The 11,898-nt window shown below is 50.4% G+C and overlaps 1 protein-coding gene across 1 annotated transcript; it reads left to right on the top strand.

The window, feature by feature from the left end:
• Positions 1-1,412: 1,412 nt before the first annotated feature.
• On the top strand, positions 1,413-11,239 carry pik3cg (phosphatidylinositol-4,5-bisphosphate 3-kinase, catalytic subunit gamma). Its single transcript, XM_068755136.1, has 23 exons — positions 1,413-1,622; positions 1,692-1,863; positions 1,947-2,209; positions 2,302-2,388; positions 2,459-2,559; positions 2,670-2,839; positions 2,915-3,102; positions 3,522-3,629; positions 3,693-3,786; positions 3,861-4,281; positions 4,377-4,475; positions 4,563-4,698; positions 5,876-5,941; positions 6,157-6,300; positions 6,386-6,467; positions 6,685-6,788; positions 6,897-7,043; positions 7,122-7,239; positions 7,305-7,435; positions 8,556-8,667; positions 9,296-9,453; positions 9,565-9,646; positions 9,780-11,239. The coding sequence occupies exons 1-23, from the start codon at positions 1,413-1,415 to the stop codon at positions 9,977-9,979; spliced, it is 3,393 nt and encodes a 1,130-aa protein (XP_068611237.1). The 3' UTR covers positions 9,980-11,239.
• The last annotated feature ends 659 nt before the right edge of the window (positions 11,240-11,898 follow it).

Raw genomic sequence — 11,898 nt, 5'->3', positions numbered from 1 at the left:
AGCTGTTTTATTGTGCAGTAAATAGCTACTGTTGGTACATTTAAAGTGACCAATAATTAAAAGTAATCGATCACTTACATGTGATGTTCATTTATGGTAAAATTAAGAGCAACTTTATTTGATAATTTAACTTGATTCATTGTATTTGCGGCTGTTCCCCACTGTGACCACTAGAGGGCAGTAATCACACACGATTCAACGCAATGAATGGAAAAACTCCCGTTTTCAACCATCGAGATGAGTTCGGTGTTTTTGACATAACAAATAAAAATAAAAATAATGGAACATAAACAGAATAATAATAATAATAATAATATAATAATAATAATAATAATAATAATAATAATAATAATAGTACGTCCTGAAATTATTTTGAAGAGAAAAGTCGGAAGTATTCTTCATCCCGTTCACGGCCGTCAGACGAAAACATTGGGGGGGGGGGCAACGCACTTCCGCAACACAGACTTCCTGCTAAACTTTATTTGCTCCGGTTTGACTTCCTGCTAAACGTTATTTGCTCCGGTTTGTGCTCTCATAAAGTCGCATAAATGCAGTGTCACGTTAAAAGTCCGCGTTTCATCGCCGTCCGCGTCCACAGGTGAGCGTTTCATCTTCTTATCTGACAGACGTCTCTGCTCCGCGTTACCGCGGCTGTACCGTTACTTCCAGGTCCGCGTTACCGCGGCTGTACCGTTACTTCCAGGTCCGCGTTACCGCGGCTGTACCGTTACTTCCAGGTTCCGTCCATGTTCCGCTGCGTTCGCTGGACCGCTGGGGGGGGGGGGGGTCATCAAATCAACCATCAGCCACTCCAGCGAGCTTTATTTGTTCGGTTTGATGTTTTCTTTCCTTCCTTATTTTTAAACTTCCTCTGATGCGAGAGAAGCAGGAAGAAGAAAGTCATGCCAGTCAGTGTCACGCGCGTCAGCTGATAGAACACGCAAAGTGATAGAACACGCAAACTGATAGGAGACGCAAAGCGATGGTGCTGATCCAGATCACCGTGTGGACGGTGTAGATCCAGTTAGGAGGGGAACGAGCTGCTTGGGGGAGGTCTGTGCTCTCTGAGTGCTTTTCTAGTTGCTTATTTTTTTGTACTGCAGTCATAATATTTAATTCTGTTCCCCGTCAGCCTCCCATTCCAGAGAAAATCAGATAATGGAACAGAATATATATTTAAAAAAAAAAGCAGCTTTAAAGATCAGAGGTCACCACACACGCCGCAAATACACATTTAGATTAAATCGTAAGCCTGATAAACCTGCAGCATTAGGGTAGATGGAGCAGGGAGGGGCCAGGGGGGGAGGGGCCAGAGAGGGCGGGGTCAGAGGGGGAGGGGCCAGAGGGGGGAGGCAGGCCTTGCTTTCCGGAACAGCGCAGCCCAGAGACTCTCATCCTCTCCCAGCTAGGCGATGGATGATCCGATCCAGGTGAGCGACGAAGACCCCGAAGCGGCACAAGAGGCCAGCCGGAGGAGGAGGAGGAGGAAAGCCTTCACGTCCCCCCCCTGCACGTCCATGGACCAGCTCACGGTGGAGTTCCTGCTGCCCACCATGGCGCGGGGCGGGGCCAGCCCGGACACGCTGCTGATGGAGGTGGCCGGGAACTGGACGGTGGAACAGGTCAGCGGGTTCAGGTTCCGGGGCAGCGTGCAGCAGGAATGGCGTTAACGCCGTGCGCCCCCGTCCCAGGTGAAAGCTCAGGTGTGGCTGAAGGCCGTGACCCTCGACCCCGGCCGTGACTTCTACCAGCGGTGTTCTCCCGACCACTGCATCCTGCTGTACCAGAAGAAAGGCGGAGTCTGCGAGATCTACGACAAGCACCAGGTGTTCCAGACGCTGGACTGCGTCCGCTACTGGAGAGGTGAGCGCCGCCGCCGCCGCCGCCGCCGGCAGCGTGAACGCCGTGGCGCCGCGGGAAAACATCCGCCTTGTTTCCCCCAAAAGCGCTGAAGAAAGACGTGGGGCGGATCCGGCTGGCGGCCCGCCCGCCGCCCTCCGGCGAGTCCCTGCGGCGCCAGCGCCACCTGAACTACCTGATCGGCTACGACGTGACGGACGTCAGCAACGTGCACGACGACGAGCTGGAGTTCACCCGCAGGAAGCTGCTGACGCCGCGGCGCGCGGAGCTGTCGGAGCGCGACCCGAAGCTCTACGCCATGGACCCCTGGGTGACCGGCGCGCCGCTGCCCGACCACCTGCTGATGAAGGTCGGCGCTCACCCGGAGGACGCCGGTCCAGACCCCGCCCGGGGGGCCGACGCGTCTCACCGCACTTCCTTCTGGTCCGTTTCCTCTCGCAGGTCGGAAACGGACACATCCTGTTGGTGATCCACGTCAGGACGGCGAGCCAGACCATCAAGGCGTCCATCAACGACTCGCCGGCGCAGGTACGCGCACGCACACACACACACACACGGTTCTGTTCCACGCTCTGTGTGTTCCGATGTCCCGCTTCAGGTTCTGGCCAGTTTCTTCACTAAGGCGGCCAATAAGAGAGTCCTGCTGGGCATCCCTGACGGCATGTGCGAGACGGACTTTGTGCTCCGCGTGTGTGGACGGTACGCCGGACGCCGCGGGACACGCCCCCCCCCCCCCCCCCCCCCGCTCGCCGCTCGTCCAATCAGGTTTGAGGCTGAAGGTCGGTTTCATTCTGCTCTTGATGCCGCAGGGAGGAGTTCCTGTACGGGAACAGGCCGCTGCAGAACTTCAACTGGATCCGTCAGTGCCTGAAGAGCCGGGAGGAAATCCACCTGGTTCTGGAGGCGCCGCCGGACCCCGAGCTGGATCTGGTCCAGGAGGAGGACTGGGCTCAAGTGGACGACTGCACCGGGGTCGCGGGTAATCCAGATCAACCCGGTTGAGTTCCCTCCAACTTTCTTTGAGATACCAATTCTCCCGACTGCCCTTTGCCAGGGACCCATGAGCAACTAACCATCGACGAGAAGGACCACGAGCGGGTTCTGACCATCTCCATGTGGGACTGCGACAGGAAGTTCAGGGTGAAGGTTCTGGGCATCGACATCCCGTCTCTCCCCAGAATCCCAGAATTCGTTTGCTCCGTAGAAGCCAGCATCTTCCACGGACAGCAGCTCCTAGCGCAGGTGATCAGAACCCTTATCAGCGCCTAGCGCAGGTGATCAGAACCCGTAGCAGCTCCTAGCGCAGGTGATCAGAACCCTTAGCAGCTCCTAGCGCAGGTGATCAGAACCCTTAGCAGCTCCTAGCGCAGGTGATCAGAACCCTGATTTAGCGGAAGAGATTTCTGTTCCTGAACGTTTTCCAACGTTTGATCGGTGAATATTTGAAGACGATCAACATCTAAGAGAACGAGTCGATCGCATTGATTTCGACGGATTCATTGTGATCGTGACCTGAGGAAACTTTGCATGCCCCCCCCCCCCCCCACACACACACACGCGCCTGGAGGCCGCATGAAGGACTGTCCTCGAGCATCGAAATGATTAAACGGCTGCAGAATGTTGAGACATTCCTAACGGAACTGTCCCTTCCTCCCTCCCAGGAGAGGACGTCCTGTAAAAGCTTCACCGAGGAGGTTCTGTGGAACTGCTGGCTGGAGTTTGACATCAGGATTAAGGACCTGCCTAAAGGGGCGCGGCTCAACCTCCAGGTAGGCGCCGGCGTTCTCCCGAAAACACATCCGGGTGGACGTAAAACGGCTTCTCCTGCCCAGGTGGTTTGTGGGAAGCAGCCCCAGATGCAGGCCCCCAAAGGAGCAGGCTCCGCCCCCCAACACGACACCACAGCGGGGCCGGGCGGCCATGATGGTGACAGAGCCCGCCTCCTCTTTCGTGCTGCTCGTCGCCGCGCCGGGGCTTTAACCCGCGCGTCTGTATTTCAGGGAGGAACAAGAGTCGCCTCCTCTACTACGTCAACCTGCTGGTGGTCGACCACCGCTCGCTGCTCCGCCAGGGCGAGTTCGTCCTCCACATGTGGAAGATGCCCGAGAAGAGCGAGGAGAGCAGCAGCAGCGTCAACGCGGACAAGCTCACCTCGGCCACCAACCCGGACAAGGCCGCCTCCATGGCCATCGCCGTGTCGCTGGACAAGTACTGCTACCCCGTTGTGCTGCCCAAGAGCCGCAGCGTGGGGCGGGACGCCTCCCCCGGGGGAGGGGCGGGGGCGGGCGCGCGGCGAGAGATGGCCAATCATCTGAAAAAGCAGTTTGCGGCCATCGTGGATACCGACCCCCTCCACCCGCTCAGTCCCGAAGACAAAGAGCTGCTGTGGCACTTCCGGCACGAGTGCGTGCGCGACCCCCGGTGCGTCTCTCGCGCGCCCCCCTCCCAGGTGCTGCAGCGCTAAGCTCGCTCGATGAAGCTTCCTGACGGCCGTCCTCGCCGCTTCCTGTCTGCAGGGCCTACCCGAAGCTCCTGGGTTCGGTCCGGTGGGGGAACCAGGAAGACGTTTTGGAAACTCACCGCCTGTTGGAGCGCAGCGCCGCGTGGGACAAGAGGTAAGCCGGCCTTCTGGGGGCCGCCACGCCCACGCGCGGCGCGGCGGTCAGCGGTCCCTCCCCTGTCTCCCTGTCCTTCCCGTCCAGCACCGTGGACGTCGGCCTCGCCATGCAGCTGCTGGACTGTCACTACTCCGACGCCCGGGTCCGCTCCATGGCGGTCAGGAAGCTGGAGACTCTGGAAGACGACGACGTGCTGCGCTACCTCCTGCAGCTTGTGCAGGTAGGGGGAGGGGGGGGGGGCGCTCGTGTTCCGTTCCTCCTGTCCACAGCTGAGAGACGACAGGAGCCATCTTGTTTTATAAAGCAGCTGGAACATGAATCGTGATCTGTCGTTTAGTTACCCTCGCCGAAGGGGAGGCGAAGGTATTGCAATTGGGTGCGTCTGTTTGTCTGTTTGTCTGTCCGAGCGCATAACTCAAAAACTAGTAACCCAATCGACTTGAAATTTTTACACAAGCAAGGTTCTGTCCGTGGCTCGGTCCTCCCCGAGAATGGCGTTGATCCGGATCTGGATCCAGATTCTAGAATTATTTTTACATCTGGAATTGTGCCTGTACTGTAAACTGCCACTTTAAGAGGGAGGGACACGAATGGCATGATGGGAAAAAGAGTCCAGAAGGAGTCTTGTAGTACGTTCCGGAGCAGCAAGCTAGAGCAGGTTTGGCCCCTCTGATCCGGAAGCCCTGTTTACTGTCTCACAAGATCCAATAGTCTATTGGAGGCGGGGTCTGCAATCTCTGATTGTCTTTCTAGTTATTTAATGGTATATTACCAGAAATAATGGAGTGTATTTTAATGTCGTTTTTTTTTCTGGTCCTACAAACATATGAAGCGCTCCTCGTGTAAACTTGGACCAATCAATTTCCACCAGTAATCTGACCAATCAGGCGTCGCCTTTCAGCGTGAGAGCCGGCATTCGGGGTTTGTGTTGGAGGTCCGGAGGGGCGTGTCAACCCACCGCCATCAAAGTGGCATCTGTCACTCTGGTCGTTAAGCCACGCCTCGATCAGCGACAAGCCCCTCCCACCCCAGCGCTCTCGTGGAGGGAAGTGGCGCTCCGCTGACGCACACCGTTCCATCTGACAAGCTCTTCATCCTGCGACGCGTTTCCATAGCGACCCTGCGCTACTCCGACTCGGGGCGCAGTTAGAGGCCTTCCTGGAGGAGATTGTGGCGACGTTCAGGGCGCTCGTTGCTTTGGATTTTAATTCCAAGGTAAAAGCGAGTCGGGGGGCCGTGGCGGTCGGAGCGTTTCGTGTTTCTGCTCCTCCGATCGGGCGAGAAGTAAAAGCTGCTGCTGCGGCTCTCGTGTGAACGCCGTTTCTTCTTCTCCTGATGGGACGACGTGCGACGTCCACAAACCTCAGCTCGCCGTCACCTTTCTTTGTGTCCCGCAGGCGGTGAAGTTTGAGCCGTACCACGACGGCTCCCTGGTCAGGTTCCTGCTGAAGCGGGCGCTGAGGGTGAGTTTATTCCTCTCGTTACTACATGTTACGTTCGTTTTTAGTCTTTCTCTCGATTTGTTTGTATCGAATCTCGAATTGAATCTCTTGAACATCTTTTATTTGTCCGGATGGAACGACGGGATTCGCTGATCTGGTTTCTGGACCCGAGGAGACGTGCAGGATTTTGTTTGTTGGCGGTTTTCTGATTTGCCTTTTGCCTTTCCGCCCCCCAGAGTAAGCGCATTGGTCATTTCCTCTTCTGGTTCCTGCGCAGTGAGATTGCCCAGTCCATGCATTACCAGCAGAGGTACGCTGTCCTGCTGGAGGCCTACCTGAGAGGCTGCGGCGAAGACATGCTGCAGGACTTCAGGAAGCAGGTGAACAACCCGGGGGGAGGGGGGCGTGTGATCTTCAGTTATCGGTCGGCTCCATCGGTGTCTGTCTGTCTGTCTGTCTGTGCAGGTGGAGGTGACTGAAGCGCTGCAGAAAGTCACCCGCGAGATGAAAGCCATGTCCGCGGACAAGTGCGACGTTACTACGCAAGGTGAGACGGAGAAGTTGTCCCGCTGAGACGGAGAAGTTGTCCTGCTGGGACAGTTGTCCTCCTCCGTTATACAACGTGGACACGCTCCGGTTTTAAGTGTAGGAAGGAAACACGCGGCATTCAGTTGCAGCAGCTTGGTCTAAATCAAAACTGTGTGTGTGTGTGTGTGTGCGTGTGTGTGTGCGTGTGTGTGCGTGTGTGCGTGCGCGCCACTCAGTGGTGTTACAGTTGCGCCAGAAGCTGGAGACTCTGCAGTTGTCAGGTCTGCCTGAGGGTTTCAGGGTCCCATATGATCCCGGACTCCGAGCTGGAGCGTTGCTGGTGAGGGTCAAAAGCATCCGAACACACACACACACACGCACGCACACACACGCACGTTTCCATCCAGGGCCGACGCCGTGAAGCTAGGTGCTGTTTATGTGCACTCAGATCGAGCAGTGCAAAGTGATGGCGTCTAAGAAGAAGCCGCTGTGGCTGCAGTTCAAACGGGCCGACCCCACCACGCTGTCCAAAGACCCAATCGGCGTCATCTTCAAAGACGGCGATGACCTCAGACAGGATATGCTCATCCTGCAGGTGTGTGGGGAACGGCCTCTAACGAACGCAGGTGCCGACGCGCGGCTCGCACTCAGCTTCCTGTCGCTGTCGCTTCAGATTTTGCTGATCATGGAGTCGATCTGGGAGACGGAATCGCTGGACCTCTGCCTGCTGCCGTACGGCTGCATTTCCACCGGCAACAAGATAGGAAAGCTGCTGCCGCCGCCGCGCCGACGTGGAGCAGCAGGATGAGCTCTCCCGGCCTTTTAGTTACTCTCTGTCTTTCCTGCTGCGTTGCAGGCATGATTGAAATCGTGAAGGACGCCACCACCATCGCTAACATCCAGCAGAGTGTGGTCGGAAGCACCGGAGCGTTTAAAGATGAGATCCTCTATCAGTGGCTCCGGGACAAGTGCGTCAGCGAGGACAAGGTACTGACATGCTAGCAACGTGCTAACAGTTAAACCATACGTGTCAAACTCAAGGCCTGGGGGGGCCAATGTGGCCCGCCGCGTCATTTTTTGTGGCCCACAAGAGCTTTGTGCAGACATTTGTTTTTGTAAAATGCTGAAAAGTAAAAGTGAATCAGAGTTGATGTGTATTTGTAACTGATTTTTAACCTGTAAATGGGGTTTTAATGTTAAAATTAAACATTTGTTGCTGACTCCATTCTGGATCCGACCCAGATGATATTCAGTGGTGAGATAGACCCCCCCCCCCCCCCTACATGACTGTGTTAAATTCCCTAAATATCGGTCAATAATCAATGGAGACATTGAAGAACAAATTACAGACAGACGCCGGCGATTACATAACCTCGGCGGATATTTTTACAGCAGTAAGTTATCGATATATTTTTAGAACTACGCAATTGCATATGTAATATTTATAATTTAATTAAGTATGTAGTCGTAAATACAGTTATTTAGCAGCATGTTAAGGAGTAGTTACATTTTATTTACATTACATTCAGTTACATTTACAACTGGCCCTTTGAGAGCAACCATAATGCTGATGTGCCCTCGGAGAAAATGAGTTTGACACCCCTGGTTTAGAGAGTTAGATTACAATAATCCATGTTTTTGATCTTAAGAGAACCGTAAACTTTGTGTAATTTGACGTATAAGATGAACGAGAGCATTTAAATAAAGCTTTAGCAATACGATATAAAAGAGTGTCTCCAGAATATAGATGGATTTTAAGTTTCACGCTCAGCTGGGGCGAGTAAATAGAAAACTATTCCAGGTAACTATATTTCTGACAACAATCAAACAATAGCAGGAAAATAAAGGATCCTCAGTCGTTACAGGAAGCCGCAGACAGGAAGGAAGTAACTGAGGGGCTTTCCTGGTTCATCTTCAGTCACTTTTTTTTAAACTAATTATTCATACGGTACTTTCCTTTATGTGAAAAGGTTCTACAGTTTAACTGTTGAGGAAGGTGGAGGAGTGTTGCTCAGGGACACATCAAATGCATCTTTTCAAACCGGAAACCAACACCAGCGACGTCATGAACATTGTGTTTGACCCCCCCGCCCCCCCCCCCCTGTAGTTCCTGCAGGCCGTGGAGCGGTTTCTCTACTCCTGTGGGGGCTACTGCGTGGCTACCTACGTCCTGGGGATCGGGGATCGCCACAATGACAACATCATGATCACTGAGTCTGGTAATGGCCTCATTAGTTCTTCAAGTCATTGCAGAGCTTGTTACTGTTAAATATATATATGTGTGTATATATATATATATGTATGTGTGTAAAGTCATGCTGTGAAAACATTAAGTCACATGTTTGTGTAAAATAAAGACCCACTTTTTTGTTTCTGTTAAATTTCTATTAAAAGCTTAGCTAATATTAACATTTCTGATAAATGACAAAGTTGTTTGATCTCCACTGTTAGTCCTCATTTTAAAACATCAACACATAAATTAAAGGTCAATTTATTACAAAGGCAGTACGTGTAAAATGTGTACTCCATCGAGTAACCAGATTTGTATAAATTTATGATTATACAATTAATAATAACTTAAATAATAATACCTATTATGCAGTTTACGTGAGCAAAAGGGAGTAGGAAGAAGTATGCACTTAAATATTATATAAATACCTAACATTCAAGTTGAAAAGGTCTTTAAGGTCCTTGTTTTTTAAATCTAAAGTGGGGTTGTAGATGTTAATGCATGGAACGGTTTCAGTATTGTAACTATATTCTTTAATGCGTGTGTAGATGCAAACATAAAAACTGATACAGCAAAACAACAAACTGTAAAGCAAAGCTCTTTGTGCGTTTCTGCAGGAAACCTTTTCCACATTGACTTCGGCCACATCCTGGGGAACTATAAGAGTTTCATGGGAATCAGTAAGGAGTGGGTTCCCTTCGTGCTCACGCCTGACTTCCTGTATGTCATGGGAACCTCGGGAAAGAAAACTAGCGCCTACTTCCAGAAATTCCAGGTGCAGAAGATGCGAATGTGCCCGACGTGCACGTCACCCACAGATGCATCAAACGATAATAACTATCTCGGCTGTGAGACGCGTTAATCTGATGTTGTTCGCGTGTCCCAGGACACGTGCGTGAAGGCTTACCTCGCCCTGCGACACCACACCAACCTGCTCATCATCCTCTTCTCCATGATGCTGATGACTGGTAGGATTCCCTTTTCTCCCTTTTCTTAACGGAGAATGAATTAAAATAAACCAATAAAACGACATGTTTGATTTGGTTTCGGCGAGACGAGTTTGTCTGAAAGGTTGGGCTCGTCGTTTTTTTTGGTTTTCAGGCATGCCCCAGCTGACGAGCAAGGAGGACATCGAGTACATCCGAGAGACTCTGACCGTCGGCCGCGGCGAGGATGAGGCACAGCGCCACCTGTTGGACCAGATCGAGATTTGCAGAGAAAAGGGTTGGATGGTTCAGATTAACTGGTTTGTTCATCTGGTACTGGGAATCAAGCAGGGCGTGGAGAAACGGTCAACGTGAGAAATGAGGAGGCTTATTACATCATGCTTTGAAGTGTGTCCTCTTAAGGTTGTTGGTTGTTGTTTTCCCTTGTGAACAATAATGACTTGCGATAATGGAAATCAATCATTTATATGATGGAAAGAAAACAAATGTGATTTAAAACTGCCATATGTGCAGAACTGTCACAGAAACATTGACTGTAATGAATTGAATTCTATTGTGAGCATTAATTATCAAGGGATCAGCCGTCAAACACTCACTTCAATTATCGCTGCAACCGTTTCTTAGAAGCTACGGTTTCTGTTCCTTCTCCTGACTTTAAAGGATTTGTTTTCTCCAAAGTTTTGCGCCCCATCTGTTCCGATTTGGAAGAGAAAGGAACCAAACTTGGAGCAGCGGCTGTTTCTGTGAGTGCAGGAATCAATCCCTTCTTCTTTTCCGTCTTTATGCAAAGTGAAGCGACTTCCTGTTTTGAGCCGCCTCGTTTCCTGCTGAGGGAGACGCCTTGTTTCTTACATCACGTCGCCTTGGTCTTTCAAAAGGCTTCCTGCTTTGAACCCGTACGAGGAAAAGAGGTTAAAAAGGTTAAATTATATAAGTAATTACTGAATTAGTTGGATTCTCCTGAGATAATATTATTACTGAAGTGTTCAAGATGTGAATTTAATTTATATTAAAACAAAAGTGTATTGTTTTCAGATGTCTTATGTCAAAGGTCAAATTTAAATCTACCAGTTTATAGATACTGCTTGACCTCTTTGCCGTGACCCGGTGCAATGGTTAGTGCATGCATGCTGGTCAGTGCTGCAGTCACCTCGGGATTAAACCAGCGAACCGGCCATTAATAAAACAATAAATGTTTGCACTGCAGTTGGAGCTAAAGTTACATGAAGAGTTTGTATTTTGAGAATCTGGATTTATTTTTTATCCCTTTTAAAGCCAAACGTATCTTATTTGTTATTTTGAAACTTTTACTTCAGAAGTTTGATATTTAACACGGGCGTCTGCATTTTCCATGAAAATAAATTCTGGATTTAGCAAAAGTTAAATAAATTAGAGCACTTGTATAAAAATATGTCGATTTATTTGTGTGTGTGTATCTGACACATTTTCCAGAAGCTTCCATTAAGACCTTATTTTAATCATATTATAATTACAGTACTTAAGGGTTAATGAAACTTGCCATAAAGATCCAAACCTTCCTTTTTAATCTCAAGTTCTACTTTGTTAATAAAGTCTTTTGTCATTGCAAATACTTTCAGTCATCGACTCTGGAAATGGAACTGGAATATTCTTTTATTCTGTAATAACAGAATTAAACTAATTAAAGTTGTGCACTGTAAGATATGCTTTTGTGTCCCTCAGCTTTATATTATATGAACTGCACTTCATCTCTATACGCTTATCACAATTCCTCTAATATAATCTGAATTATCTGCCATTTTTTAATGCCGTCTGTGATAATTACCTCTGACCAGAAGATGGGGCAACACCGACTCCTCTCCTCTCCTCTCCTCTCCTCGCTCACATCCTTACCCTACTTCTTTCAGATTGTTCCTTCTCCTCTCCAACGCGGCCTCCCCCAGCTTCCCATTCATTTGCTGTTCCTGTTTAACAAAGAGTGAGTAGGAGTGAGTGCGTCACACGAACAGTCACTCTCTGCCACGTCTGTGTGCAACTGTAACGTTCTAAATGGAGGAGAGCGATGATCCCACGGCTCAAACCGTTACCCTGTTTATGAGGCCTATCCAGGAAGTGATGCTGCACAGGACTTCCTATTGGTTCTCTTCAGCACCTTTATTTTAAGATGCGTCTTGCTGTGTGGACGTGTGGAGCAATCGTTCTGCTTCTGCACCGCTTTGCCCGTTGCCGGGTCGTGTGTCGTGCTGGAGCGCATCACACACACACACACACACACACATATGGACAATTTAGTG

Source organism: Brachionichthys hirsutus, chromosome 22 (genome assembly GCF_040956055.1).
Source record: "Brachionichthys hirsutus isolate HB-005 chromosome 22, CSIRO-AGI_Bhir_v1, whole genome shotgun sequence".
NCBI lineage: Eukaryota > Metazoa > Chordata > Actinopteri > Lophiiformes > Brachionichthyidae > Brachionichthys > Brachionichthys hirsutus.
The sequence above is the reverse complement of the archived record's forward strand: the minus strand, read 5'-3'. Positions and strand labels throughout refer to the sequence as shown.

Bases quoted from the DNA above. Each gene is read 5' to 3' on its own strand.
- pik3cg (XM_068755136.1), top strand. From the start codon at position 1,413: ATGGATGATCCGATCCAGGTGAGCGACGAAGACCCCGAAGCGGCACAA. The intron at 2,389-2,458 runs GTACGCGCACGC...GTCCCGCTTCAG, and splicing joins TCAACGACTCGCCGGCGCAG to GTTCTGGCCAGTTTCTTCAC. The intron at 5,942-6,156 runs GTGAGTTTATTC...TCCGCCCCCCAG, and splicing joins TGCTGAAGCGGGCGCTGAGG to AGTAAGCGCATTGGTCATTT.